This window comes from Syngnathus leptorhynchus, chromosome 5 (assembly GCF_054491065.1).
Source record: "Syngnathus leptorhynchus isolate UIUO chromosome 5, UIUO_Slep, whole genome shotgun sequence".
NCBI lineage: Eukaryota > Metazoa > Chordata > Actinopteri > Syngnathiformes > Syngnathidae > Syngnathus > Syngnathus leptorhynchus.
The window spans coordinates 13,083,261-13,111,173 of NC_141199.1; the positions used below are offsets into that span (position 1 = coordinate 13,083,261).

Sequence of the window (27,913 nt, forward strand, 5' to 3'; positions counted from 1 at the left end):
CGTTTGTGTGTTCTAAACTCTAGTCGCTCTATTTTGTGTTGCGTCTCTTTGAAGTCATTCACTCTCTTTTCATCAATCAAACAAAGGTCAACACCCATCACTCAGTATCTTTGTTCGGTCATCTTGCTTTCTAGCCAGAGAGCCATTTTTCTTGATATCTTCTGTTCACCAGTGTTTAGTTTTCATTTTATGTTTTGTTTTTTTTGTCTTCTGTTCTCTGTCTTGTGTCTGCTCCATTCCATCCACCATTCCTCCTCACCACAATAACAATGTATACACACCACCAACTCACACTTACCCAAAACAATTCCAACTCTGCCTCCTCAAACTGGCCAATCAGTTCCTTCAGCACCTCCCCAGGACATAACATGCACCAGCCCCACTTCTACCAGCATCCTGGTAAGTTGGGCACCACCACCTGCGGAGTTTCAGAACGGTGTCATTACGGGCTACGCCGTCCAGTATTCCACTACCGGGGTCAACAAAACATCCAAAAGGATTGACGGCATTCCAAAGGAAGGTTCTCCGTACCTCTTGGATAACCTAGAGAAATGGACCGAATACGGAATTACAGTACGGGCGCAGACGGAAGCTGGCGACGGACCTGAGAGTTTACAGCTGATTATCCGCACCGAGGAAGATGGTATGTTTCCAAACCCTCTTTGGATTTTCCGCCCCGCTGTCAATGGCTACCACTACCAAACTAATACGACTAATAAGCTCCAAGTGACTAACTTTGTCGACAATCCTTCCTTGTATCCCTCCTAACCACCCAAACTGGAAAGTCAAACTCCCTTTTCTCTTCCCTTGCCACTGCTTTCTCTCCATCGGCAGCAACCCTTTTTTCCATGCTGCTTTTTTTTTCTTTTCACGATTCTCTTTTGACTGCTTTTTGCCCTTTTCTTCTTAAATCCTAATAGGATTTCCCTTACTTGGAATAACAAATACCCCTCAATAACTTTGGCTGAACCTTGGCCTCCCCTCACTCCTAACTACCCTGCCAAATCCTTAACACCTTGACAGCTGTTTTGAATGTGTTTTAGCCCCGTTTTATCAATGTTTGCCTAATTTTGTCATATTTCCAGCAATATTTTGACTATTCCTACTTAATGGCTGACACTCCCGACGTTCCACCAATAACACTGACTCTAGTGTTGTGGGGGAGACGTGTAGTTCTTGGCAGCACAAGAGAGGTTTTTTTTCTTGATAACAGTATTTTCCTCTTTGACTGTCTGCCACTATTTATCTGCCCGTGGCGACAAATCCTTTTCTATCTGCCATTCTTATCTTTCTCTACATTTGCTTCTTATCCGTCACTGCTTTTTCCTCCATGTTTTTCTTCGAGCACGCACATGTTTTTTTTTTTACTATTTTGACCTTTTTTTCCCCAGACATCAGTGAAAATTTAAACTTTTTGGATGGCTGCATTTTTACATCAGTTTTTCAGTGTATTTTTCTGCCCCCAAGCTATTTTTAATTCAAAACAGAATACTTCCAAGCTAACGTTTAAGTGGCCATCAACAGTGACCCTTGACTTATATCCCAAAATGCATTTATAGTTCCAAGTGGTCCTCCTCGAGGGGTGGACGCAGAGACAGTGAACTCCTCAGCCATTAGGGTGAAATGGCGAGCGCCAGCCCCTGAGTTGCAGCACGGTCAGATCCGAGGCTACCAAGTCCACTACGTGAGGATGAACTACGGCGAGCCTCAGGGTCCGCCCTCCATTAAGGACATCCTTATAGAGGACTCACAGGTAACACCGCCAAATGAAATTCTTTGAAATTCAATGAGCGATTTATAATCGTATATTAACGCCTGTGTCTTTCCTGTGCTCATTCTTCTCAATCAATACTCAGTGGGAATATGACCAATCAACTCAATATGTGAGTAAATATTTCTTTAAGCTTGTAGTTGGAGGTCTTAGATGGATGGACAGACGGACGGACATTGCCACACGTTGCAGCTGACCGACTGACCTTTGTCTTGCAGGAGGCGCTTCTCGGAAACTTGAAGGCCGATACTTCCTACTCTATTTCAGTAGGAGCTTACACTGCCAAAGGAGATGGTGCCCGAAGCAAACCTGTTGCCATCTGCACTGCTCTGCCATGTAAGTTTTGCAAATATATTCAAATATATTCATTAGTTAATACCACAAACATGAACAGCATAAAAAATTACAGAGCAAACCAGAACTTGAAAATATTTAAGAATGTTAACCACAATTCAGCAAATTGTTCATGTATTGTGTTTACTTTTCAATGGACTAGTATGTTTAGCACTGCCAGTCGTTTTTAGTCACTGTTTGGTTTTTCCTCACCCTCCTTTTCTGTAGTGCCTGAAAAGCCCAAACTAATGGTGAGCGCAACTGACTCGGGCACCGCTCTGCTTCAGTGGTACCCGCCGCCAAATCCCCTCACGCCACTCCTGGGTTACCGCCTCACTTTTGGCCGTGTCGACGTCCTTCCATTCACTGTGGTGGAGTTCCCCACCAAGGAAAGCCTCTACACTGCTCAGGATATCCATATGGGGGCCAACTACATTTTCAGACTCTCCGCTCGTAATAAAATGGGCTATGGAGAAGAGGCAGTGAAAGAAGTGACCACGCCTGAGGGCTCCCCAACCGGATACCCAGAAAATATTATCTCAGAGGAGATGTCTGCCAACTCCCTCCGCTTGACGTGGAAATCAGTGCCACTCATTGAGCAAAACGGAAAAATTGTCAAATACTCAGTGCTGTACAAGGATATAAACAGTCGGGGCAATTCCTCGGAAATTGTGGTGCCCACTCCGGGGTCAAGTGTTTTGTTGGAGGGTCTGAGTGCCGATACGGTGTATGATGTCAGGGTGTGCGCGTACACGACTGTCGGGCCCGGTCCGTACAGCCCCGGTGTCCAGTTTAGGACGCAGCGGCTAGACCAAGGTAGGACTCACACTCAGTCCCTAACAACTCATCTTCATCATTCAGTTCTCCAGACAAACTTCCGAACGTAGCACACTAGTGCTAACATACAATCACAAGCACATCTGGTTACATCCTGAGTGTCCTTTTTCATTGTCTTGTCGCTGTACTCTTAGACAAAACATCCTTATCCCAAATCAAGGTAAGATTCTTGGGTCTGTTCAGTTTTTCTGACTGAACGCTGACCCAAACAAATACAAGTAGATGGCCGGTACCAAAGGCTGCAACCGGACTTCAGGAAACAAAGGTTCACCGTCAAGTTAATGTCATTTTGTTTGTTTTTGTCTCATCTCAGTTTTTGCCACCAACTTCAGAGTGAAGGCCGCCATGAAGAATTCTGTTCTGTTATCCTGGGAGGTTCGAGACAAGAATCCCACCCAGCCATTCACTGTAGGAAGTTTTAAGAATAGCTTTATTATTGCATCTTAGTGTGTTGGTCAACTGTGAAAAAACTTTGAAAAACCTTCTCCATATTCAGATCCTCTACGGAAAAGGCCAGTCTGTGGAGGTGGATGGCAAGCAGACTCAGAAGCTGATCACTGGGTTGCAGCCTGACACCCTTTACTCATTCTTGCTTACCAATCGGGCCAACAGCGCCGGGGGCCTTCAGCACCGCGTCACCGCCACTACTGCTCCAGACATCCTGAAAAGCAAACCCGTCGTGGTGGGAAAGACCAATGCCGATGGCATGGTGACCGTCCAACTTCCATCTGTGCAGATGGCAGCTAAAGTCAAGTAAGGAAGACGCATTCCAGAGACAAGAACATGATTTAATACAACAGAGAGACTCCAATTACGTTATAATAGAATTAACGTCTCTGTCGGCCCTTTGAGCTAATTCCATCATCCCCCACTTGCATCCTCTCTTACATTTATTAGCCAAACAGGAGGGATTTCTCTCTTGGAGTTGGCGGACTTGCAATTCTTCCAACTCCCACAGCAGACAGGGCAAAAGCACAAAGCTCATAATCTCTTTCAAACACAGACAAAATAGACAACAAGTGCGTTCCTTAGAACTCAACTGTAAATCTCTTCATGTATCATTTCCCTGCAACACCCACACTGGCCATCCCGTCACTTTTTTGCACTCATTACGCTCATTCCGTTTTGATAAAAGACGTAGTCACAAACTGTAATCAGCTGCTGTGTATGGTTTTATTTCGAAAATACATCATCAGCAATTCCACAGTCTGCAAGAGCATATCTGTTCATCTTCGTGCTGCAAATTCAACATTTCACCACATTTGATGTAATGCCAGTTATGTTATTAAGTGCGAGCAGCAAGCGCCGGAGTGAGTCATGCACTGGGGACACATTTATCATTTTAGCGAGAGTGCCCTCATGGCTTGGCGGAAGCTATTGGTGCTTCAGCTGATAAAAAAGACAAAAAAATACACTCTTACTTTTGTTCTCGCGCATAGTTATATCATTTGGGCATTTTATTAGGTACACCTGCAAATCCACCACAGGTGCTGTGTTGTACTTTTACAAAGGGAATAACCATTTTGTGTCACACTATCAGACGGTGTTTGATTTTATGAAAAAATTACTCAACACATACTGTCTTTCAGGGGTTATTATCTGGTGGTGGTGCCACTAAAGAAGCAACGAGGAGGGAAGTTCTTGAATCCATGGGAGGACCCCGATCAGATGAATTTAGATGAGGTAGGTTTTTTTTCGTTCATACATACAATTTGGGATTGAAAAAAGTCACCTGCGAAATTTCAGGTTGTAGTTTACCAGCAACACATTGCGATATCATTCAAGAACAGTCAATGTGCTCGATACTTTCCAAGAAGTCAGTTGATACAAAGAGCAAATAGACTCGTTCCAGGTCTTTTGCAACTAAAAGGAAATAATAACAGTCAGTCTTGGCCCAAAATCTTTAGATGTCTACTATAAAGCATTGGTGTACAAAGTAGTATCACATTTCAGAATGGCATTGAACCTAAAATGAAAAAAGAATGGCTTTAACAGAGTTCTTGACAGTGCCCTGACCTAAATCCAATTTGGAACACTATTGCAAGAGAGAGTGACCAATTGCCAAAACAAGATCTTCATGTCAGTGAGAGTGAACATTTCCATTAAAGCTTTGATAAACTCTAGATTTTAGCGTGTGTTCTGAAAACGGATGGAACGATGGATAGGTATTCTCAGAAGACACCATTGATACTTTGATGGTGATTTGTGAAAGACTAGTTTATATTCAGGCGATAATGGTTAACAGGAGACCAAACGGTGGGCTATTGGGCTCTGGCGATACTCTTTAAAGAGACCATTGATACTTTGATAATGGTTTGTGGGATCCTACTTTTAAATTTAGGAAAATTATGGTTTACAGGATGCATCACAGTTGACTAGTTAGTTGCCAGCCTTCCTGTGTGGTCTCTCAGTGGATGTTTGTCCCATATCCCAAAAACATTTCGTGGTTGTTTTAATTGAAGACTTTAAATTGTCAAGAAATGTGAATGGTTGTTTTTCTATGTGTGGCCTGTAACTTTGTTTTTGTTTTTTTTTCAAACCTTGCTAATTATTCCTGCCTCCTCTTCTGCCCTTCCACATCAGTTGCTGAGAGAGATTAACCGAACCAGCGTGAGCCGAGCCCTCCGTATCCGCAGACAGGCCGGCCAATCAGATCCCAGAGCTTACGTCAGCGCTCACTTTAAAGCCCTCCCCCCTGAGTTCACGTTGGGCGACGGGCAAAACTACGGCGACTTCCGCAACCGTCCATTGCAGAACGGCCAGGAATATGTGTTCTTTGTGCTCGCCCTGCTTGATCTTTCGGAGAACGTAAGTGACAAGCGCACCTTCAAAGTTCATCAATGTGTTTTTGATTTTAACATTCATACGCTCTCTCCCACAGACCATGTTCTCCACTAGCCCGTATTCTGATCCCGTGACGTCATCAGGTGTGGACCCGCAGCCAATTGTGGATGAGGAAGAGGGTCTCTTGTGGGTGGTTGGTCCGGTGTTGGCCGTTATCTTCATCGTGTGTATTGTCATTGCCATCCTTCTCTTCAAAAGGTAAGCAAAGTAAGAAGCGATGGATGGATGGATGGATGGATGGATGGATGGATGGATGGATGGATGGATGGATGGATGGATGGATGGATGGATGGATGGATGGATGGATGGATGGATGGATGGATGGATGGATGGATGGATGGATGGATGGATGGATGGATGGATGGATGGATGGATGGATGGATGGATGGATGGATGGATGGATGGATGGATGGATGGATGGATGGATATGAAATCTAAATCCTTTTGTTTCCTTTCCACCCAGCTGTATTTGATATCCACACAACTGTCAATAACACTTTGTACTAATTAAGGCTTGGTTGTGAAAATCTGCCTTTCATTTTACAAACCTTGAGAGAAAGAGATTGCAAATGAATGGGAGGTAGCATTTATCGAGCATTATCACTGTTTATGATCATTATCAGGCCTCCCGGCTGAAGCTTTGTTAACGCACATGAATAATTGCTGCTGCAGATGCGGTATGAGGAAATGAATATCCAGGATGCTAATAATCTAAAGTTCAGGATCATCACCCGACATTAATGAGCACCTTGAAGCTAAGCTGCACCGGGCATAGTGATGTTTTAAATATAGATGCATCCATCTGAGATGCTATTATCAGGCAACGATAGGATGATGGATTGATATTGTTGTCTCTTGTTTAATAATAAATAATTGTAAAAGAGAAGAGGAACTACGGTAATAGAAAACAGATAATAATGTTGTCCATCCTTGTCTGCTCCTTTTTGTGCTCCTCTTCTCCCCGTCTGGATCCAGCAAACCTGACAGGTAACAAACACCAAGGTTTTGCTTTCCATTTTTTTGGGAGGTTATTGAATCCCTTAATTATTTTAGTGTAAATGAAACGCCATCGTACACAAAGTTATCAAAAAAATGTGTAAGGCAATATTAAATTTAAATTTCAGTTCTATGAAAGTGTGTGTGAATGCGGACATGTTTTCACCAATCCAAAATGCCAAAAAAAGATTTTCTAGATTGTAGATTTTCTCCTAATGGTTGACACATCACCAATCATTGCAGTTGCTAGTTCGCTCAACAAATATCCTGCAACACTTTGAGAATTGACTATACAGGGCTTTTCTGATGCTATTCGCAGGAAACGAGCCGAAGCCGAGGGCAGGAAAGGCAGTTTCCCCTGCAGCAAAGCCATGTCGTCTCACCATCCCACTGACCCTGTGGAGTTGCGTAGAATCAACTTTCAGACTCCAGGTAAGCATATCTGCACAGACACCTAGCTCTTAGTGTCGTTTTTTTGGTTTCTTTAACGGCGGTATTGTTTCCTTTTCAGCCTACCGTGTATCAGTGTACCGTGGTTATCGACGTTTGTCAAGTTAGTTGGCCTCACGGTCCACCAAAGATTTGCTGTCATCGTTTTCTTCTTCGCCAGTTCATTTCTTTCCTTCTTTCGATCTATCTGTGTTCCTTGTGGACATTCATGCAAACTAACTTTCATCCCACGTAGGATGAAGCTGCTTGAATTGACAACATGTCATCAATAAGCTTTGGTACGGTGGAACTTCTAAAGATGAATGCTTTTTTTTTTTCAGCACTCTGGTATTGAATCTTTTGTATCGAGCCATTTTAGCAGGCAGTGTAACATTGAGTAAAAACAAGTTAAACTGCTTAACTAAAATGTTAAAAATAATCACTTTGTCAGTGAAGAAGCAAAAAGAAAAAAAAGGCATAATCCTTTCATTGTTATCACTGAGATGCAGACTTGAGGCATGTTTTTACCAAATAGTATGTGCCCAAAAAAAAGTCACAAATATTTTATATTTTGTATATTTGTTATTTTGTTGTGACGCAAAGCAATTCTAACCTACAACCCGTCAAAACCGATAGTAATTATTACATTTGTGAAAGTTGCTTTTACATTTGCCTGATGCCTTTTTAAAAAGAAGAAAAAAAAATCAAAATTTAATGTTCAACTTCAGGGCCAATCAAATTTAAAGGTTCCACTGTGTTGTTTTAGAAATGGGTTTTTTTTTTTCCACCCCCAATGTTAAATGTTTAACCGTCTGTGCCTTTTTAAAAATCTCCACCAGCCGTGTTGCACCGACTCAAAGGACATGTTATTGTGCCTCAGTAACTTTCCAAACACGCACATTGTTCTTTCTGTCTGCTTTGGAAAGAGAATGGTCACTTAACAAAGAAACACTTCCATTCGCTTTCTCCGCTGTGACTGCGGTCTCACACACACACACACACACACACACACACACACACACACACACACACACACACACACACACAGACAAAACAAAAAAAACCTCTGAGGATCTTCTTAACTCTCTTAACATTTTCCACTTTCCCCAAAAAAAGTCAAGTTGTACATGTTCCAAAACGGCCTCTTTTTTTTTTTTCTCGGCAGGCATGGCAAGTCACCCACCCGTTCCCGTCTCGGAGCTGGCAGATAACATTGAGCGCCTCAAAGCAAACGACAATCTCAAGTTCTCACAAGAGTACGAGGTAGGAATGCCAATCGTTTGCCCCCCCTCGAGAAGCTAACTTGAGTTTTTCTGGTTTACGTCCATGTTAAACTGGGACCATCCTTTCTTGCCCACTTTTAATAACTTTGGGATGAATTCTCTTCAGAGTTCTCTCTCATTCTAGAATTTTTGATTGTCTCTGATTGCCAGTCTGTAAGGACTTGGCTTTGCCAGTTGAAGATTTATTCATTATTCATTCAATCATTTATTCAGTGTCTACCACTTAGTCAGTTCAGAGTTGTGATTGAGCTATCTCAGCTGACTTTGGGCAAGAGAGCAAGAAGCCTTGACTGGTTCTCATTGACACAAGCTACAAAACTCATCCACACCTATTAGAGATTTAAAATTTTAAATAAACTCACATTTTTTACATTGTGGAATTCAGACATGCTAACCACATTTGCCATCATGGCCATTAACACACTGTGGAAAATATGGAACTTGGACAGGGCAGGATAAAACATCCCAAGAAGACCCCAGGCCCAAGGCTCAATTCTTATGGAATCCCATTATTCTGACCTCTGACCGCACACGCTCTGAAAAATTGTCGCAAATATTCCCCGAAGAGTGCAAAGTCTAAATAGAAAACTCCTGCATGTGGCCAGCTGTCCCATTACTTTTGCCCGGCTAACCATACTGTATATCGATCAAAGCGATGCAAGAATGAACGCATTTCTCATTCTGCTGTCGTGCTCTTCTCCACATAGCCCAAAGATGGAAATTGAAAATGCAAGGCTCAAGGAAAGTTTGCTTACAGCCAGATTGTTATCCGGTCCACTGGTGCAGAAAGAGGAGTAGCTGATAGAAATGTAAAGGCGGTACAGCCTCACCGTGAGACACATAAAGCCAGTCACTATGTTGCTCGGCTGAAGTTTTTCTTGCACCCCGGTCAATATACATCACGAAAAGCCTCCCTAAAATACTACCATCACAATTAGCTCCACAGAGAGATATTACATTTTTTGGATCAGGGCTGGATTGATTGATGGAGACATGAGCCTCCAATTGGTTCCTGCCTTCCGTGTGGCACTTATATAGGAGACAAGAGTACATTATAGAGCTTGAGGATGTTTGAAACGCTTTGGGAGAGGACACGAAAAAGGATGGACCGAGCAACCGTGCGGTTTAAGCCTCCTGGCTTTCTCTCTGCATGACTGTGTGCTTTGTTCGCCGGCGAGGCCCTAACGAGCGAGCGAGAGAGACGGATGGCGAAGGCATCGAAGGGGAGGGAAGCACAAATGATTGCGGTGAAATAATCAGACGCACATGATATTGGGCAGAGCGACGGAATGCCTCTGAAACGCACACACATGTATGAACACACGCAGACCCACAGTACCACCCCTGTCCGTTCCCCCCCCCCCCCCCCCCCCGAACCCAACCATAATTATGCGTCGTATAATATTCACAATTGCTAAATTGCTTTGGCTCTCTCCTCGTCATTTCTCTCCATTGACAGCTCCATAATGACCTCATGTCTGCCTCTCCCTGCTTGCAGAGATGCTTACACTGTAATTACCCTCCAGGAACTTAATGTGTTGGTCTAACACAACTATCCTCTCTTTCCCAGAGGAATCTTTTTGAGCGTATATCATCTTTCTCTGCTAGTTCTCTTCTCTGTAGACAGCGGAAAGTCCCTACATTATTTCTGTTCTATTTCTTGAAACCCAAGATCCCGTTTGGCCTGCATTTCTTTCAGTCTTCACTTTGTACTTGATTTGGAATTGTCAGTGGTACTTTACAATTGGCCAAAATGAAACCGTAGCTCGCTCTGGAATTGAGTGAGCGACCAGTACGGGATGCGCCCGGCCTGTAAGCCAGCTTGGGATAGGCTCTTGTACACCTGCAACTCTAATGATGACAGGAATGGATAGACAGGAGGACAGATGGATGGAAAATGTGCTGCACTTTCTTCATTTAAAACAGCATCCAAGTTTGACAGCCACAAAGTTCATCCCAATCTGTCATACTCTTTCTCATTATTCATGTTATTATTTTCCCATACAGCTTTTAATGTTGGAAGGATTCACCACTTTATTTGATATTGACTTGATATAAATTAACAGTAATATTCATCGGTGGTCGCGGTAGTGTTGTTTTAACGTTATTATTTTGTTAAATATTCACCACTTAATTCTTAAATATCAAATTGAATATTCAGAACAGCAGGATTCTTCCTGCCATAAAGCTATTTTCAATTGTTCGGTTGGTGAAAATGTTAAATTAACACCCACGCATATGTACTGACCAAAAGTATATAATTGATCAAAGTGTGACATCGAAGGTTTCATCCTGAAGCAGGCAATATACGAAATCCAAAAAATATAGTATAAAAACCCCAACATGCTGCTCCAGATGTCGTTTCTACATTTTCCTTCAAATCGCGGCAACCCAACATCCATGCTGTGAAGATTTGTCAGACAAGTACAGCTGCCAGACCATATGCAGAAAGAACCATTTGAAAAACAATCTCTCATTTGGAGTCAAAACAGCACCAAGTGCCAACACGCCTGTGAACATCATCCAAGATAAGCACCAGTTTGTTCCCTGACTCTTGACGGTAACTTTTGTCTTTTTCTGCCTTGCAGTCGATTGACCCCGGTCAACAATTCACCTGGGAGAACTCCAACTTGGAGGTCAACAAACCAAAGAACCGCTACGCTAACGTCATTGCCTACGACCATTCCAGGGTGATACTCTCTGGCATCGAGGGTAAGATACGTTGCCAGCGTGTTTGCGTGCGTGGGCGTGTGCTTGCTTGCACGACGTTGCTCTTGTTTCAACTGAGTGGGGGGGGGGTTTAAAAAAAAAAAAACGCTGATTTAGTTTAGATTCAAAGCTCCAATGGCCAGCTCTCAAACATAACAAGTATTGTAATTTATTTACTTCATTATTTCACAGTACAGAAGAAAAAGAAAAAAAAAAAAGAAATCTCGTTCCTCTCCCTAATATGTCTGGAGACACATTTAGCCAACTCAGGTGCGATAGACCTGAGGCAGAGAAACTGGCAGCCAGCCCCAATATTGAGAGAGGGAGAGACCCAAACAGATGAGCCTTATCTGGGCAGAGCATGTGTGAGGAGCCCAACCACCCACCCACACACACACACATGCATAAACACACACAGCCCAACTGCAGTTATTGCTCTTCTTCAGAACTATCTGTCCCTATGTTTGTCTCTATCTCTGCATAAAATACTGTATATACACACACACAGAGTTAAGCATCAACATATAATTATGCAAAAAGGTATGCACATTCGCTTCCAGACATCTCACACACATAATGAAAGCTTTTTCAGCTGACAAGTGACTCTAATGGAAAGTGTGTGTGGGTGTGTGTGTGGGTGGGTGTGTGTGTGTGGGGGTTCACCCTGCCCAATGTGTCTGCTGTCATCCCAAGCACTAAAGTTGTAGCATATCAAAGCTTTTTCGCTAAGCCGCCTTTTACAGACTTCTGATAAAGTGCCGTCTGCAGCCTCCCCGTTTCAAAGAAGTAAATACTGCTCAATCTTCAACCATTATGTTCTTCAAATGCTGTCCGGGTCTAATTGGCAGTGCTGCGTTTGAAATGACTACTGGATTTTATTCTGAGAAAAATCAAATAATTTAAGGAGAACAAGAGTGAGCCTCAGGGGACCTCAACAACTTGGAATTAAATCATTGTGTGAAAAATAAGTCAGCTTTTTCAGTGGAATCTCAGCTTTGGATGGAACCCAACCAGGACACTTCCACAGTAACATAAAAAAACAAATCCATCTTCATACTTGAATTTAGTGAGCATCTAAAAGCAAATAGGCAAACTATGGTTATTGTTGAAAATGATATAATTACAAAATAACAATAGAATAATCATTCTAAACATTGTACATTTCATTATGTTTTGTTGATTTCATTTAAATAACTGGGTAATTCCATATGATTACATTAACCATAATATATTATTATCAAAACAAAGTTAACATACTTTACATATGGCTTTTAAGTCTTTTTTTTTTTAATAACCTCATCTATGAAAGAGCAGGGCCAACTGTTCAGTTAAAAAATTCAATGTTCTCTGTGAAATATCTTTTTCCTAGCTTTTGTTTTGGATTTTTTTTTGTAATCACTCAACAGCAATAAAGAGGAAAGTGCGCAAATAACCATAGATCTGGAAATGGAATTTACTACAAAATACTGGAGAAAAATGTTTTGTATCAAAGCTGTCTATTCAGCCGACTATTCAGTGACAGAGAAATTAAAAAGTGTGCAAACTTCATCTACCTTCATCTTTCACCATCTGAATTGTGTCACTGTTAATGTAAATTGCCATCAAAAGATGCACAAAAAAAAAAGTTTGTGTGCCCCACTTTGGCATAATCAGGTCACTGCTTACTGCGTGTGCGTGTTTGTGAGAGTGTGTTTTTGAGTGTGTACATCTTGTGTATGCTTGTTTGTTTGAGCTATGACTCAGTGATTTGGGGGATTATGGTATTAGGCCCCAGATGAGCAGGACTGATCCGAAATCAAATACACACAGATGGCCTCTCACGTCAAGCACACACATACGCACACGCACACAAACACACACACACACACCTCCAATCCCTTCCAGGACACAAGCGGTGTCAGCCTCGTCTTACATACAAGCGGACTCACAGTCATATTGCCGTTCAAAGCCACGCATCAGATTAGACACATGATCGTCTTAGCATGCATTATAAAACAAGACGACGGAACAATCCAGCACCAAAGAACGTACCATGGAAAAACATTAATCTTCTGGCAATATCCTCAGTTGATCCACATATAATAATAATAATAATGATAATAATATATAGAATAAATAAATAAATAAATATTTTTTTAAAAAACACATATATATATATATATATATATATATATATATATGTATAAAATTCAGGTTTATTTCGAAATTAATTTGCTTTAAAAAGTTGAATGTCTCTAAATTACATGTCTTCTTCATGTTCAGGTGTCCCAGGGAGTGACTACATCAATGCTAACTATATCGATGGCTACCGCCGTCAAAATGCCTACATCGCCACTCAGGGTTCCCTTCCGGAGACCTTTGGGGACTTCTGGAGGATGGTGTGGGAGCAGCATACAGCCAATATAATCATGATGACCAAGCTGGAGGAGAAGTCAAGGGTAAGTCATGGCGGATAGAAGAGTAAAGACAGATGGAATTGGAAATAGCTGCAAAATAGGGAAACTATGACATATTGCCAAGGATAATATTATACCAGCAGAGGAAAACTTTACAGGCCTTATTGGGATTTTTACCAATGCAGATGTCATTGGTACTTTTCTTTTTTTTTTATTAGATGGTGACGTGTATTGAATCCATACATTAACTTGGATTCTGAGTGACATTGTGTGAATTCTTGTGGATAACTATATTGGCAAGCCATTCGCTTGCATCAGCGATACAATATGCTTGTGGTTTTATCTCTTTCGTTAGGCAGCAATTTGTGAGGAAATATCATTTCAAAGTTTATACGTTTTAAATTAGAACCAGATCCTCCAGCAACAATGTCTAAAACATATTATTCCAGTCAAATTTACAAGTGACCGTTGGAACAATCCCATATATATATTCTTATACGGACATAATGAGGAGGCTTGAAAGTTAGGAGACTGGGGATTGTTAAAACGAGATTGAAGTGCCAGGATGTTTTATTGTTAGTAGAAAGGAAATTCCATTAAAGAAACGCAGAAGGACGGTTGCTTACCAAAGAATGACATAGAATGAGACATTAATAGAAATGGAGGGCGGTTACGGGCACATTAAGTTGGCTAATGAATTAGAAAATATTCAGCTTCAAGGCATTCTGTCGTGTAAGATTACAAATGAACAAAACTAGTTCAGGGTTTAAAAAAAAGAAAAAAATTAAGCAATGTTTTGAAGCAAAAAAAAAAATCCTCTCCTCTCGTCTGTGCTTCTTTTCCTATTATTAACCTGTGCATTGTGTTCAAGCTGTTTCCTCTCCAACCTTCTCCAACTGTCTCTGTTGTGTCTCTTTGACCCTCAGATGCCCTCTTATTTCTTCTCTAAGGCAAGATCTCGCTTTCTCTCCTTTGCTAATCCCTTTCCAAATGCACACCCTCTCCTCACATGGTTTTCTCCTTACCCTCCCTTCTCTATTCAGTGCCTCTTTTTTTTTTCCGCTGTTCCCCCCCCCCCCCCCCCCCCCTTGTGCAATAGCCAAATGCGATGAGTTGAACTATTTTCAAAGCACCACAAAGCACCCGCAGTCAATGAGAACTGACTTTGGGTTTCTTGTTACCACTGAAGTTCAGAAACAGTACACATTAGTGTCTACACTTGCATGATCACACCTACAAATGTGCTTCCTGTCTAGCTGCGGTTCAGTAAAATGTGTAGCATTAAATTTCATACCATGAGGCCTTTAAAGAAAAATTTTACGGCGTCGGTAAGAATGAACTATTTTCTGTAAAGAACATCAACCGCCTCGTAAAGATGATGAATTTACGTCTTCTGAATATTTGCTCGGCTCTTTAGTGTTTCAAATGTTTGCTATAAACCTGATGGGTTCGGAGCCTTCCTGGGGGGGGGGGGGAATGATTTAATCACATTTAACACCCATCTCCATTATGCTGAGAACAGATGGGATCAGGAGTGTTCTTCTTTGAAGCAAACCACACAACAGCTTAGATCTGCTGGTGGCCTGCACACCAGAGTATGATGGCGTCCACACGAGACGTGTGATGAGTACTTAAATGTGGTTTTCAATCCCCCGCCACGGAAGACCGTTCTTGTCCTGATAGTGTCTGAAGGCCTAGTGGGAACACGGTGGAAAAGTTGTAATTACAACCCGAACGTCCCGGGCCTAAATGCTTAATCCTCGGTCTGGAGCAACGGAATGCAGAGCAAGCTGAGCTGAGCTGAGCTTCGTTCCGTCTTTGATGTGAGGACCGGAGGGATCAGCGAGTAACGTTTGCTTTGGCCTGATTCTGCCAAGGCTTCGAGTACGCGCCTCTCGCTCCACTGGGATGCTTGGCTCTCTTGTGGTCTCTGAGGCTGAGCCAAAAAAACTACAAGTACGGTGCTGTGATGCGGGGGGAATTTCAAGGTGTTTTGAGTGGCCAGGCATACCATGTCGTCTTTTGGGGATTTGTGAGCTTGGAGCGTTAGGGCCACGTCGAGTCAAGTGATACTCACTTCGCTTTTCCAGCTCTGTGGTGAATCGCTGTGAGCGCTTGCCAGATGTATGGAAGCTTCCTGGTGAACAGTTTTAGGGTATCAGACACTGCTTGCACAGGATCACATTCATTCTAAAAAGCTATCAGTCCTCACACACACTAAAACCGTTTTCACACATTGGGTTGAGTTTTATTCCAACACTTCTGTTTGAATTTTTGCAAAGTCTCACTGATCTGTTTAAATCCCCCAACCCTTGTATTTTATTTATTTTTATTTTTTTTTACTCAGTACACACTCTGCACATGGTCGTCTTTATCACAAAACAAGCGTCTGATGTCTCACAAAATTCTCTGTTTGGATTTTTAGGTGAAGTGCGACCAGTACTGGCCAACACGAGGCACGGAAACTTACGGCCTCATCCAGGTCACTCTGCTGGATACGGTGGAGCTGGCGACTTACTCTGTCCGGACTTTTGCGCTTTACAAGGTAACGTGACATGTGCAGTCATGCGGTTTACCGGCGTGTATTGATTCCCTCAAATATTTACGCTGAGTGTGTGTTGATATGCACTTGCTGCCATGTGACAGCAGCTACATGCATGTCGTTGATTCAATCGCTCACTCTACCTGAGTATTTTTTTATTCTGTCAAAAATGTGGCAACTGTGGCATGTTCAGTTTTTAAAATGATCTTCATGATGAACACAGTAAACTAACTCAGTTACTGCTTTTTACAGGGGATCGAGACAGAGCCCTGTCACTCAAAATAAAAAAAAGTCATTGATGCCCCACATAATGTTTATAATTGCTTATATTACTAGCTTGAAGTTTCACAAACTACAATTTCAAAAATCTTAGAAAATATTAATATAAAATATTATTTTAAGTTCATCATGCCAAATTGTCTTTTAAAAAAAAGTTAAATATGATTCCCCAATGCATATGTTGATTTATCAAAACAAATCTAATCTAAATCTTATCTTGATCAATATCTACAACTACTGCAATAATTGCCAAACTCCAATTACTACTTTCCTATTATCCAAAGTTTTGCCGCCACCTTGTGGCATCTTGTGTATTAAATAAAGAACACACAAATATAAGAATAGGTGAGCTTTCCAGTGACTAGTTGAGGATATGTTCCACTTGGAAAAAAAAAATGTAAAGAGGTGAATTTATGCATAGTGGTCTGTAAATTGGGAAGTGGATCCTCATATACACTAACTGGATACTTTATAATGTGATCTAATTAAGCCTCCTTAGTTACGTCGAAAGATTTTTGGTCCCACTCTTGGCTCATTGCTCCACTAATGTTTAGTGTCGTCCACATTGCAAAGCAGCCAAGCCATTTTGTTAAATTCATCACCATGAACACCAGCGCCAACATCAGTGTAGTGGTTTATTTCGAGTCAATACCTCATTCACCCTCCAGCTGCTGTTAATGCACACCCTATCATCAAGTGTGTATTAGTCAGCCAATGTTCCATTTGCTGCTATGTGAATTAAAAATGGAACATGGGACTACTGACCTACTTTGAAAGATGGCTCACTCGACCACTGGGGCGCTGTGCGCTGTTTGATGGGGTCAGGGAGGACCGAAAGATTTTTGGTTGTAGTAGTCATGAAACCACACAAACTTCTGAACTCGTGTTATTTGTTAACCCAAATAAAATTAGCTCTCTCCACTAAATCCCTGTTATTGTTTGTTATAGATTGAATGTGTTAGAAAGTATGGACAATGTTTTTGGGCAAAGACCCAGACGTGCTGCTCACTACCCCACCATGAAGCCTACTATGAGCCAATTATGTTGTTTTAAGATTAATTATTGATCCCTAACATTAGTGGAACGTTTTGACTATATGTGTTTCTAGAGTGGCTCCAATGAGAAGCGTGAGGTTCGTCATTTCCAATTCACAGCCTGGCCGGACCACGGGGTACCTGAGCACCCCACTCCTTTCCTGGCCTTCCTGCGAAGGGTCAAAGCCTGCAACCCTGCAGATGCAGGGCCAATGATCGTCCACTGCAGGTGAGTGAGTTGATTTTTATACATATGATATGATTTTTGGGCTCTATCACAGAGACTCATTAAATTGGCGGTTAGAGTGTATAAGTAATCGTAGGGGTGGTGGTTCTTCACTCCGCAGCCTCATTTTATAAATCCAATCCAATCCAACTGTGAGCACTAATAGGTCCTGAACCAAACCACAATTGGACCTGCTGTTACATAAGACCTTTGCGGTCCTCCCTCAGTAAGCTTCTTCTCAACACTGCCTGTATGTTGACCTTATTTTGCATAAGCGGCGTTTTACCGCTGACCACGCCAGCTGGTTAGAGTTCACCATTTTATATATTCAAACATTGTCAGATCAGGAAGAAAGACTTGTTATTACCGAGGGCTGAAAGGAAGCTGTTATTTGCAGTTAGCAAGACGGGAAGACGATAGAAGCTTGCTGAGGGAATACAAGCCAGAGGCTCCCGAGAGGAAGAATTAGTGCGGTGAGATGCAGAAGGGAAAAAGGGGGGGGATTGAGACAATGATTGAGAGGACGAGTTAGCCAGGGACTGGGAGTTAAATGATGAGATATGAGCAGAAGAAGAGTAGCGGAGGAAGCGAGGGGAAATAGGCGAGGTCAAACAGTGGACACGGCGAATGGAAATGGTGAATCAAAGAAGAGGAAAGGTGCAGAGGAAATGCAGGCTGATGGTGGAATGTGTGAAAGGTACTTGAGAGAGGGCGGTCAAGGCGGGAGGGGAGGGTGAAAAGGTTGTCAGGGAAAAAAAAAAAGCTTCTCCTCATCCTTGCTCGCAGTCAGATGGAGTATCTAAAAGGATTAGCAGGCAAATTTAATTATCTCGCCAAGCCTCCGTCATAATGTGCCTTAATGTATCAAGCAGCCTGGGAATCAAACAATGGGACGAAATCTCATTCCACCGCAGTCAATCTCACACCCTGATATTCATTCTGCCATTTAAACAGGTTTTCATTCACTTAAGGGAACTTGCTTGCTAAGGATGTTTTACCAATTCGCTACCCAGGCACAGACAGCAGATATGAGTTGGAATTTCAAGTAGTTCATATTTGACTGTGTGGATCGAAGACAATATTCCCAATGCTAGTGCTGATGTCAATTTTTCTGCACAATTGGCATGTTTTGACATTTCATCTCAGAAATTTTGCTATGCAGTACACAGTCCTGTTAATTCACAATAAAAGTTTGCTTCAGCCCTCTGAGCAGGTTCAGAAGTCGTGTAACTTAAGTTCCTCTAGGGAGAACACGCACAGGATGGCCTGAGACCATATTCAAACCCGCAATAGAAATACAGATTCAGATTGTTTTATTTTTTTAAATTAACGTCACCATTTACCCATTCAGTGCCGGAGTGGGCCGCACAGGTTGCTTCATCGTGATCGAGGCCATGGCGGAACGAATCAAGCACGAGAAGACGGTTGACATCTACGGCCACGTAACGCTCATGCGCTCGCAGAGGAACTACATGGTCCAGACGGAGGACCAGTATATCTTCATCTACGACGCACTGCTGGAGGCCGTGACCTGCGGGAACACAGAGGTCGCCGCCAGGAACTTGTATTCATACATCCAGAGGCTGACGCAGATTGAACCCGGCGACAATGTCACCGGCATGGAATTGGAGTTCAAGGTGAGCAGTTAACAACAATCTAGTCGTCCACAAAAAATAGATTATCATCAATCCATCCATCCATCGGCATCCCCAGAGTAAAATTGACGCATCGTTATATAACTCCGCTACTTCTTTACCACAGTGGAGCATCCTATGAGTTGATCTTAGTTTTAATAGATTAATACTCGAAGCTCTTCAACAATTTAATAAAGAGACACACGCGGACAGGAGATTAATGATCCCTGAACTTTACATCCAACCCTAATTGAGAAATTGCAACATAAAATAGATTTTGAACGTCATATGACTTTAATGGGAGGAAGGAGCTTTTTGTTCTTGGAATTGTTAGTCACCAAACTCCGCCTAATATTGTGGCTTTTGACTGGAAAATCTGCATGGGCAGAGTTGCTCTCATGGACAATCCGTATGCAGGAGCATGGATTCTCTGACCCTGACAATCTCGGACAACATTTTTCCTGAGGCTGTTAGAGGCTCAGCTCTGAGATTCTTCATGTAGTCGAGATTGACGATTGAAACTGAGAAGCATTTTACCATCCGATTCAAAGGAAGACTGTTTTACAGACCGTTTTAGTAGGCAAGTGTGGATAGCCAGTGTAAAAACAGGTAATGTTGTCCCAGAAGTTGACTTCTGAGTAAAAGGTCACATCTTGATAGACTCAAATATAGCCTGTTTCAGTGCTCTCTGTTGCTGATGCCACAGAATTCCTGTCCTGGCAGCAGCAGCCGCCAGAGAATGACAATGAACTCAGCGCCCTTCGAGCTGTCTTTCCAGTCTTGTATTGATGGAAAACACGTGGCTGGGTTGCTTCATTCATCAGATTCCATCTCAGTGTTACTGGGCACCGTGGACCAACACATGGAAATACACTTTACTTTTTTTTTTTTTTTTACTGAAGTTGTAAATCTAACATCAACCGCGGGAATCTCTAAGAATACAAACTGTTACAGCAATTAGTGTAAGGTTAGAATTGATGAATTAAACGATAGTTAAAAAAATATTAACCCCACAGGAGAGGGTTTATTTCTGTGACTTCCTATGCATATTCTTCTCTTGAAGGATCAAGTAAAATTAAAAAAAAAGGAAAAATATATGTGGCACTCCGCAATATTCAGATTATTATTATTGTATATCTATATTTTTGTTTACGTTCGTTTTCTTGTTCCTCGACAAATTGTCATGGTTCTTGCTGAGCAGCGTAAATTGTATTCTTGAATATAAATGTGTAATATTAGGGATCACATAGATTGGGATTAATTCACACCTTTTTCACAATGGGACAAATTTGCGTAATTTTGTGTATACTTTTGTATAACACAGCCATTTTCGAGCAATTACTGTTACTGAAATCTTGCATGCATGACGAGTTCGGAGACTTATTTTTTCCTAAACGTCTATCCAAACCCCTCAACGGTTCAACCTTTCCGGGGTTCCACTGCAGTCTCAAGGAGGAGCCTCACTTCACATGGAGATTATTTTTCTTTCTGGTTGCCAACTGGGCATGATTTTATCCAGACATGCTCAAAATAATAACATGTTTTCAATGCTCTGTTTGTCCCCCGATTGTCTTGATAAGACCGTCTTGATTGTTGATGATCAAAACCAGACTAAAGAGAACCAAAATAAACGGCATCTAAACTTGTGGGATTTTAGAGGGGATTTTCCTTCTTTGTTCCGTTTTAAAGAAAATAAAGTAAGTCTGTTTCTCCCACAACATTCCCATAGCCACCGATATTGGAAGAGTACTTTGTGGGACCCTATTGTTACCAAGCGAGGGGTACTGTTTCATTCCCCCTGGAGTCTGTGGTTTGCCTTCGTTCGCCTGGTCTCTGTTGTTCTCTCTCGTTTTGAGACGTCATGCTTTGGTCAAATGTGAGAAAGTACAATTGTGTGTGTGTGTTGCGGGGCTACGGGATCAGTTGAGGGTCACACATGTACAGTGAGACAACACGGGGCCTTGTGGTTTCCTGCCCCAACTTTGGATTCTCTTGCTGTTTCTCTCATTTGTCTTTATTATGTGCCTCCTCCCATTGCCTTTCAATGCCCCCATCCCATAATATTCTCTTGTTTATTCACTTGTCTGACTGTGTACCCGGAGGCTGGCCAGTAAATAGGATTTTTCTCATTTCACTTGTGCACTGCGCCAGAAAACTTGCTTGAAAAGACATTTCAGTGAGGCGCTGCTTTTTGGTCTTCCATTCTTTTCCCTAATGATCCCTTTTTGTTGGTGCAATGTAGTGTCAGGCTGTATTCGTGCCATTTTTGTTAGATACTGGATATATCGAACTAAAAAGTCAACTTATAAACATTACAAAATTAACACACTAATTAAAAATGTTACTTTGACAGCTATGTTGTACATGTGTCAAGAAAAGTGTAGTAAGGTTTAAATGTTGTACTTAAAAATTCTGCCGTTTTGGTGATCAACACAAAAGTAATAATCGAAAGACATATGGAACACAATAGAACAAATGACTTTCCCAGAGTGAGTGAATATATATCTATTTTGAAAGTAAATTTCCTGACACTTTTGAGTGTTTTTCTGCCTCATCCATGCCCCGCCCTCTTTTGTGTGCCAGCGTCTGGCCAGTGCCAAGGCCCACACGTCGCGCTTCGTCAGTGCCAACCTGCCATGCAACAAGTTCAAGAACAAGCTTGTCAACATCATGCCCTACGAGACCACACGCGTTCCCCTGCAGCCAATCAGAGGGGTGGAGGGGTCGGACTACATCAACGCCAGCTTCATCGACGGCTACAGGTCAGTCACACCTCGAATGCATCCGCTTGTGCTTGACTGCCATGTTTGGTAACACCAGGTTTGTGATTGTAGGCAACAGAAGGCTTACATAGCGACACAAGGCCCGTTGGCCGAGACAACCGAGGACTACTGGAGGATGCTGTGGGAACACAACTCCACCATCGTTGTCATGCTCACCAAACTGAGGGAGATGGGACGGGTAGGGATGCTGCAACAAAAAGTCGATGCCGTGTGCAGTTTTTCAGTTTGTCCGAGGAATGAGTTGGCAAAGTATATTCATATATTATATTATCAATATATTATATTTGTTATTCCCGTGTATTCATTCTTTTTTTATTCATCTCGCACATACATTATTTGTTCTGCTAATTTATTGTAAAAATAAGCACATTTATTGTAAATAATAAATTATTTATTATAAAATAATAATTTTTAAAATAAAAAAATAATAAACTAAATAAAATATTTTTTATCATGTACTGTGAATATTTTTTGTCTTGTTTGGCGTTCTCCTTTCTGCCAACTTTCCTCACGCTGTAATTTGGTTAATATTGATTTTGAAATCTGTACAGTTTTGAATAATATACAATCCAATATGCCCATATTCGTTTTTTTACTCCTTTGACATGCAAGAATATTAACTGTTGTTTTTGTTTGCTTAATTGGGTAAAGATGAACTCACGGAGGAATATGTTTCGCATAATGTTCAAAAATGGATCTTTAATTTCCTTATTATTGTCTGCTTTTAAGCGGTAGATATATACATGCTTTGATATCATTGGCTCCACATTTTTCTTTTCACTCAATATTTCTTTTTCCCCTCAATAATGAGAAGAAATAATATGCCTAGAATACATTTTGTTTACAATCCCGAGAAAAGTGGCTATAACAGACTATTTGATTTGCAATCAAGAAGTTTAATACACAGTGGAACTCAAATTGACTAGCAAATGGTAGCGATGTGAAAGTCCAGTAGGAATATTGACAGAAAAATACCACGGCAAAACAAAAGTAGATCCCTCCAGAGGCATGCTAAACGATGTCGCACTTTGCTTGTTGTTTCGTCCATTCAGGAGAAATGTCACCAGTACTGGCCCGCAGAGCGCTCAGCTCGGTACCAGTACTTTGTGGTGGATCCCATGGCTGAGTACAACATGCCTCAATACATCCTCCGAGAATTCAAAGTCACGGACGCCAGAGTAAGTCACAAAGCACACGTGTGATGGAATGTGCCGTTAAAAGGTCCGAGAGTAATAAGTCATGTATTTTCTTTCTTCCAGGATGGCCAATCGCGGACGGTTCGTCAATTCCAGTTCACTGATTGGCCAGAACAAGGAGTGCCAAAGTCAGGGGAGGGATTCATTGATTTCATTGGACAAGTGCATAAAACTAAAGAACAGTTTGGCCAGGATGGACCAATAACTGTGCACTGCAGGTAAAAAAAATAAAATGGTTGGTATTCGTAGGAATAAGTTACCGACTGAAATAAAGTCAACCCCAAATGTAAATGCTTTTAAATCCAGATTGAATGTCTTCAGAGGTCTTCAGGTGTTGAGCTTTTGGTTGTGTGAAGCATATTGAGTTTCCTTATGTACATGAAATGTCCTTGGAAGAAAAAAAAAAAACTTTCTTGCCTTCTACGTGGAAATTTCACCAAACTCAACTGCACACGTGTCTCCCACCAGTGCCGGAGTGGGCCGGACAGGCGTGTTCATCACGCTGAGCATCGTGCTGGAGAGAATGCGGTACGAGGGCGTGGTGGACATCTTCCAGACGGTCAAGATGCTGCGCACGCAGAGACCTGCCACCGTTCAAACAGAGGTCAGTCGGCAAAAAATAAAAAGATCTCTGACCTTTTTTTTAAGCAATTCTCACCGGTGTGCTCTACCTCTTCCAGGACCAGTACCAGTTCTGCTACCGTGCCAGTCTGGAGTACCTCGGAAGCTTTGATCACTATGCAACATAAATTTGTGACGGCACGTCCCACCTAATCCACGGATGAACGCGCTAGGCGGCGACGTGTCTGTGAAGAGAGCGCCATCAACATGCAGAGTGAAGAGGGAGGGGGGGGGGGAATCCTGCGTACCCACAAAGAGCACCTCTAACTGAGCCATAGCAACCTGCTTGACAAGGGGTCTCCACCCGCTCTTTCACCCAAACAACCCCATTGGTCAGTCAGAAGCAACTCGCTCCAATACTTGATCCGAATCTACGTTGTCTTTGTTTGGTTTCAGTCAGTGCTATTTTCCAAGCACCAGGGTTGCTTTACATTGTTTGGGTGTGGAAGTGTTCACCTCATCCACCGCCAGTGTAGCATCACCAACCTTGATTGATAGAGTGTCACAGGACGTTTGATTTTTCTATCTTTAGACCAACTCGGAGGCATCCATCATATGGACGTCTCATGGACGGACACAAAGTGGGACTTTGGCGCACCGGAGATTTGCCAATAGGAAAGTGGAAACTCACCGAGCACACAGTGTTAAGGACACACAGAGCTGCAATGGACACCAGGAAGTGTTTTATTTCTTTTTTTTTTTTTTTTTTAGGAAAGCAGACTTTGGTTTCCTATAAATGAAGAAGACATTTTAGTCACATAGTAATAAAAAAAACATCAGTTCAACTTAAGTCTTCACAGTTTAAGACAAGGAAATTGTGAAAGGTTTAAAAAGCACCACAACCACAAACAAAATTATCAACGGACTCCTAAAAAAAAAAAAAAAAGAAAGATGTGGGCTCTCTTATAAAGCTGGTCGCCCATTTGTTTTTTTGATACTTTCTGTTTTGTTGTGCATTTTTTATGTTTCCAAACATTTTTATTCAAAGAAATACAATCAGAAGCCGCAGGACTTGGCAGTTTCTCAGAATAGTTCCAGCATTAACTGTTCTATTATCACTTTTATTTGCATGAGCAACTCGATGAAATCGTTGCCTGCCTGATGCTTGACGTTTCAGGGTAAGGGTTACATTTCATGATTTCATGATTAGAGCTTTCACTTGGGTTCAGCTTTTGATTTTTGGTCAAGGATAAAATGAAGGGACTAAAGTTGGATTTCCAATTGGGCTTTAATATTTCAGGTTAGATGTAATCTTCAAGGTTGTGACTAGTCAGCCTACGGTGAAACCCGCCTCTCACCCAAAGTGAACTGGCAAAGACTACAGCTCACCCGCAACACAATAGAAAATTGGTGGTTTGGGCCAAAGCATCACTATTAAGTGTGCTGCCACATGAAAATTCTTTTTGTGTAAATCAAGGAGTACAAATTTGTAGAGTGTGCACGGAGTGGGTTTTTTTTGGGGGGAAGGGGGTGAAAAACTATTCAAAACGTCACCTAGATTTAGACCAAGAATTCTGGAAATGTGTTGAGACAACGTTCTCACCGAAATGCTCACCACTGACTTGTGCGTCTGTCTGATTCCGTGTGCAATAAGTAGATGTACTATATATATATATATATATATTTTTATGTCCACTTATTTACTACAGTCACATGCCATGATGATGATGATGATGAAGATAAATAGTGGTGCATCATGTCCCAGACACGAGGACGTTCAGCATTCGATTCCTCGTATCACGCCGCCACCCCATATAGACAATGTTGTCGTCACGGTAACCGGGAAACTAACGAACGATCCCGACTCCCAATGAATAGTTTAAGTTTAGATTTCTAGTGCCTTATATTACACGCCTATTTTGATAAAGTTACGTTTAAGGGTTCTTGTGTATTTTACGTACGCACACTTATGTATGTTTGTTGTGTGTTTGAGAGAGAGCGAGAGGTTGTGTAAAATTTTGTTATGCTCTATTATGTGAAAATTGCTGTTGTATTCTGTTGTTTTTCTATGGTAGGCTGGCTCATCATCACTTTAAAAGGAATGCAGTCATATCGCTTTGAAGGAGAACAAATGAGCACAACTAAGACTCAACTGCAGTACAACAAATTTTTATTTCAAAAGTATGAGCAATGAAATGATGATTTTTAATGAGAAAATGTCTGCGGTGATGCAAAGGCAAACTTTCTTTTACTGTATTTCCTCAAATAGTGGCCTCCACTCTCATTAATACCAGGCTGCACTACACCCTAAATAGACTTTCATATTTTCCTCTCAAGATTTTTCTTTTCAGTTTTTCTGGTTTTATTTCAATCAGGAGAAACAGAAAGGGGAAAAAAAAAATGTATTACATTAATAGAGTGGTGCCTTGAGATATTAGTTTCTGTAATTCAGCCATTGTTTAAAAGGTTCTAAAACCACCAAAAACTACCAATGCTAATCATAAGCATGTCAATGGAATTTTTCATTACTTGGATGGTATTTGGATGTAAGGTGTGTCATTCTCTTACATTTAGTTTGACAGTAGACTTCAAGTGCGGGTGGCATTAAAAAACTTGAAGCGTCTTTTTTGATTAATTAATTTTTAACTAATTGCCAAACTACTCCTTATGATGGTGAGCAAAGTTAACTGCCGCCTTGTATGTCAAAAAAAAAAAAAAAAAACAGAAATCAAGTCACTTGTACACTATCTCAAGGCATCACTGTACAGTACTTTTAATCTAATTAACTCTTATTTTATGTAATGAAAAAATATTGATGATTTATAGTATTATTTGAAAACCCCCATGCTCCTTTATGTGATTGAATAAACACCATCTGGCTACTATGTGAGGAAATCAAAGCAGCATAGACATTTTTATTGACAAATTGAATAGATTAAAAAAAAAAAAGCAAGCAAAATGAAGACATTTGTGTATACAGGAGTCAATCCCACAGCCAACAGTGTTCCTTGTCCTGCCCTCCTCTTTCCCATGTTGCTCTCTGATCATGGCACCATTCTGGTGCCCCCGGTGTTGTTTTTGTATGCATGGTACCACTTTGGAGATGCCCCGTTGGTCGCACCTGTAATGGGAAGACTTGCACTTTCTCTCTTGTACTATGCACTTAATCCTCTTATCTCTGTTAGCCCACGCCACACCCCAACCCACTTTTACAAAAAAAAAAAGATTTACTTGAACTAGCTCGACATGGACCCTGTAATGCTCACACAGTTGTGTATATGTAAATAACACCGAACACAGAGACTAATTGAAATTCTTAAATTAAGACAAAGAGTAAGTGAACTATATCAGATATACAGAGTGATATAAGAAAAGATTGCACCAGAAATCACCGTTTATGGCACAGAAATATGTGCAATATGTCACCTCGTGGCTTTGCTGCACCACAAATGAATTTCACCATTAAAGTGTTCTATTTTAACCCCCTGACCCCAATGTATCATGTAGATGGATTAAAAACTGGAGTTTATATAAATTGTATAAAAATGAAAATAATGGTGTGTTGCTTGGATCAGTAATGTCAAACTGGTCTGTATATGTAAAGTTTTTGTTTGTCTGTTTTTCATTTTCTGCTCCGGGTCAACAAGTGCTTTTTATTTTCTTACATTGGTTCTCGGTGTGTGTGCAAAACTGAGGATGTGGGGGGAAAAGAAACACACACACATGGGTCTGTATGGATTTCTGTTCTTTGTCGACACAAGTTTCATTTGTTACAAATAAACTCAAGTGAAATAAAAGACACCAAACCTGTATTCTGGCTCTGTATTTTGTTGGGCAAATTAGTATTTTAATGCCCTTTGACTTTTGGTGATATTTTGAAGGAAGTTGAAAGTTAAAGCTGGTTAGGGTGACATTTTCCATAACCTCTCAGCAGATGTTTGAATAAATTTAGCAGTGTATTGAATTTTCCCTATTAAGATTGTTTGGTTTTGTGTCCATTTAGCACAAGCCAGTGTCCCATAGTGTAGTGGTTAGTGCTCTGGACTCCTAACCCAGCGGT

At 41.4% G+C, this 27,913-nt stretch overlaps 1 protein-coding gene across 8 annotated transcripts in view; it reads left to right on the plus strand.

Moving 5' to 3' along the window:
* LOC147057014 (receptor-type tyrosine-protein phosphatase delta-like) overlaps nucleotides 1–27,657 on the plus strand; it is a 143,612-nt gene extending 115,955 nt beyond the window's left edge. For 4 of the 8 annotated variants that reach the window (XM_085911165.1, XM_085911167.1, XM_085911168.1 and 1 more), the window contains 23 exons: nucleotides 341–643; nucleotides 1,560–1,753; nucleotides 1,857–1,883; nucleotides 1,990–2,107; nucleotides 2,333–2,920; nucleotides 3,255–3,349; nucleotides 3,438–3,694; nucleotides 4,531–4,624; nucleotides 5,525–5,749; nucleotides 5,823–5,983; nucleotides 7,101–7,213; nucleotides 8,376–8,473; nucleotides 11,082–11,205; nucleotides 13,465–13,640; nucleotides 16,024–16,143; nucleotides 17,528–17,682; nucleotides 19,031–19,316; nucleotides 21,897–22,075; nucleotides 22,148–22,274; nucleotides 23,149–23,274; nucleotides 23,356–23,510; nucleotides 23,761–23,896; nucleotides 23,973–27,657. In XM_085911165.1, the coding sequence (XP_085767291.1) occupies nucleotides 341–643; nucleotides 1,560–1,753; nucleotides 1,857–1,883; nucleotides 1,990–2,107; nucleotides 2,333–2,920; nucleotides 3,255–3,349; nucleotides 3,438–3,694; nucleotides 4,531–4,624; nucleotides 5,525–5,749; nucleotides 5,823–5,983; nucleotides 7,101–7,213; nucleotides 8,376–8,473; nucleotides 11,082–11,205; nucleotides 13,465–13,640; nucleotides 16,024–16,143; nucleotides 17,528–17,682; nucleotides 19,031–19,316; nucleotides 21,897–22,075; nucleotides 22,148–22,274; nucleotides 23,149–23,274; nucleotides 23,356–23,510; nucleotides 23,761–23,896; nucleotides 23,973–24,041 (3,926 nt within the window). In that variant the 3' untranslated portion in view covers nucleotides 24,042–27,657. The remainder of the gene's footprint in view (nucleotides 1–340; nucleotides 644–1,559; nucleotides 1,754–1,856; nucleotides 1,884–1,989; nucleotides 2,108–2,332; nucleotides 2,921–3,254; nucleotides 3,350–3,437; nucleotides 3,695–4,530; nucleotides 4,625–5,524; nucleotides 5,750–5,822; nucleotides 5,984–7,100; nucleotides 7,214–8,375; nucleotides 8,474–11,081; nucleotides 11,206–13,464; nucleotides 13,641–16,023; nucleotides 16,144–17,527; nucleotides 17,683–19,030; nucleotides 19,317–21,896; nucleotides 22,076–22,147; nucleotides 22,275–23,148; nucleotides 23,275–23,355; nucleotides 23,511–23,760; nucleotides 23,897–23,972) is intronic. The other 4 variants (XM_085911169.1, XM_085911170.1, XM_085911172.1 and 1 more) reach the window with 2 other exon arrangements.
* Nucleotides 27,658–27,913: the final 256 nt, after the last annotated feature.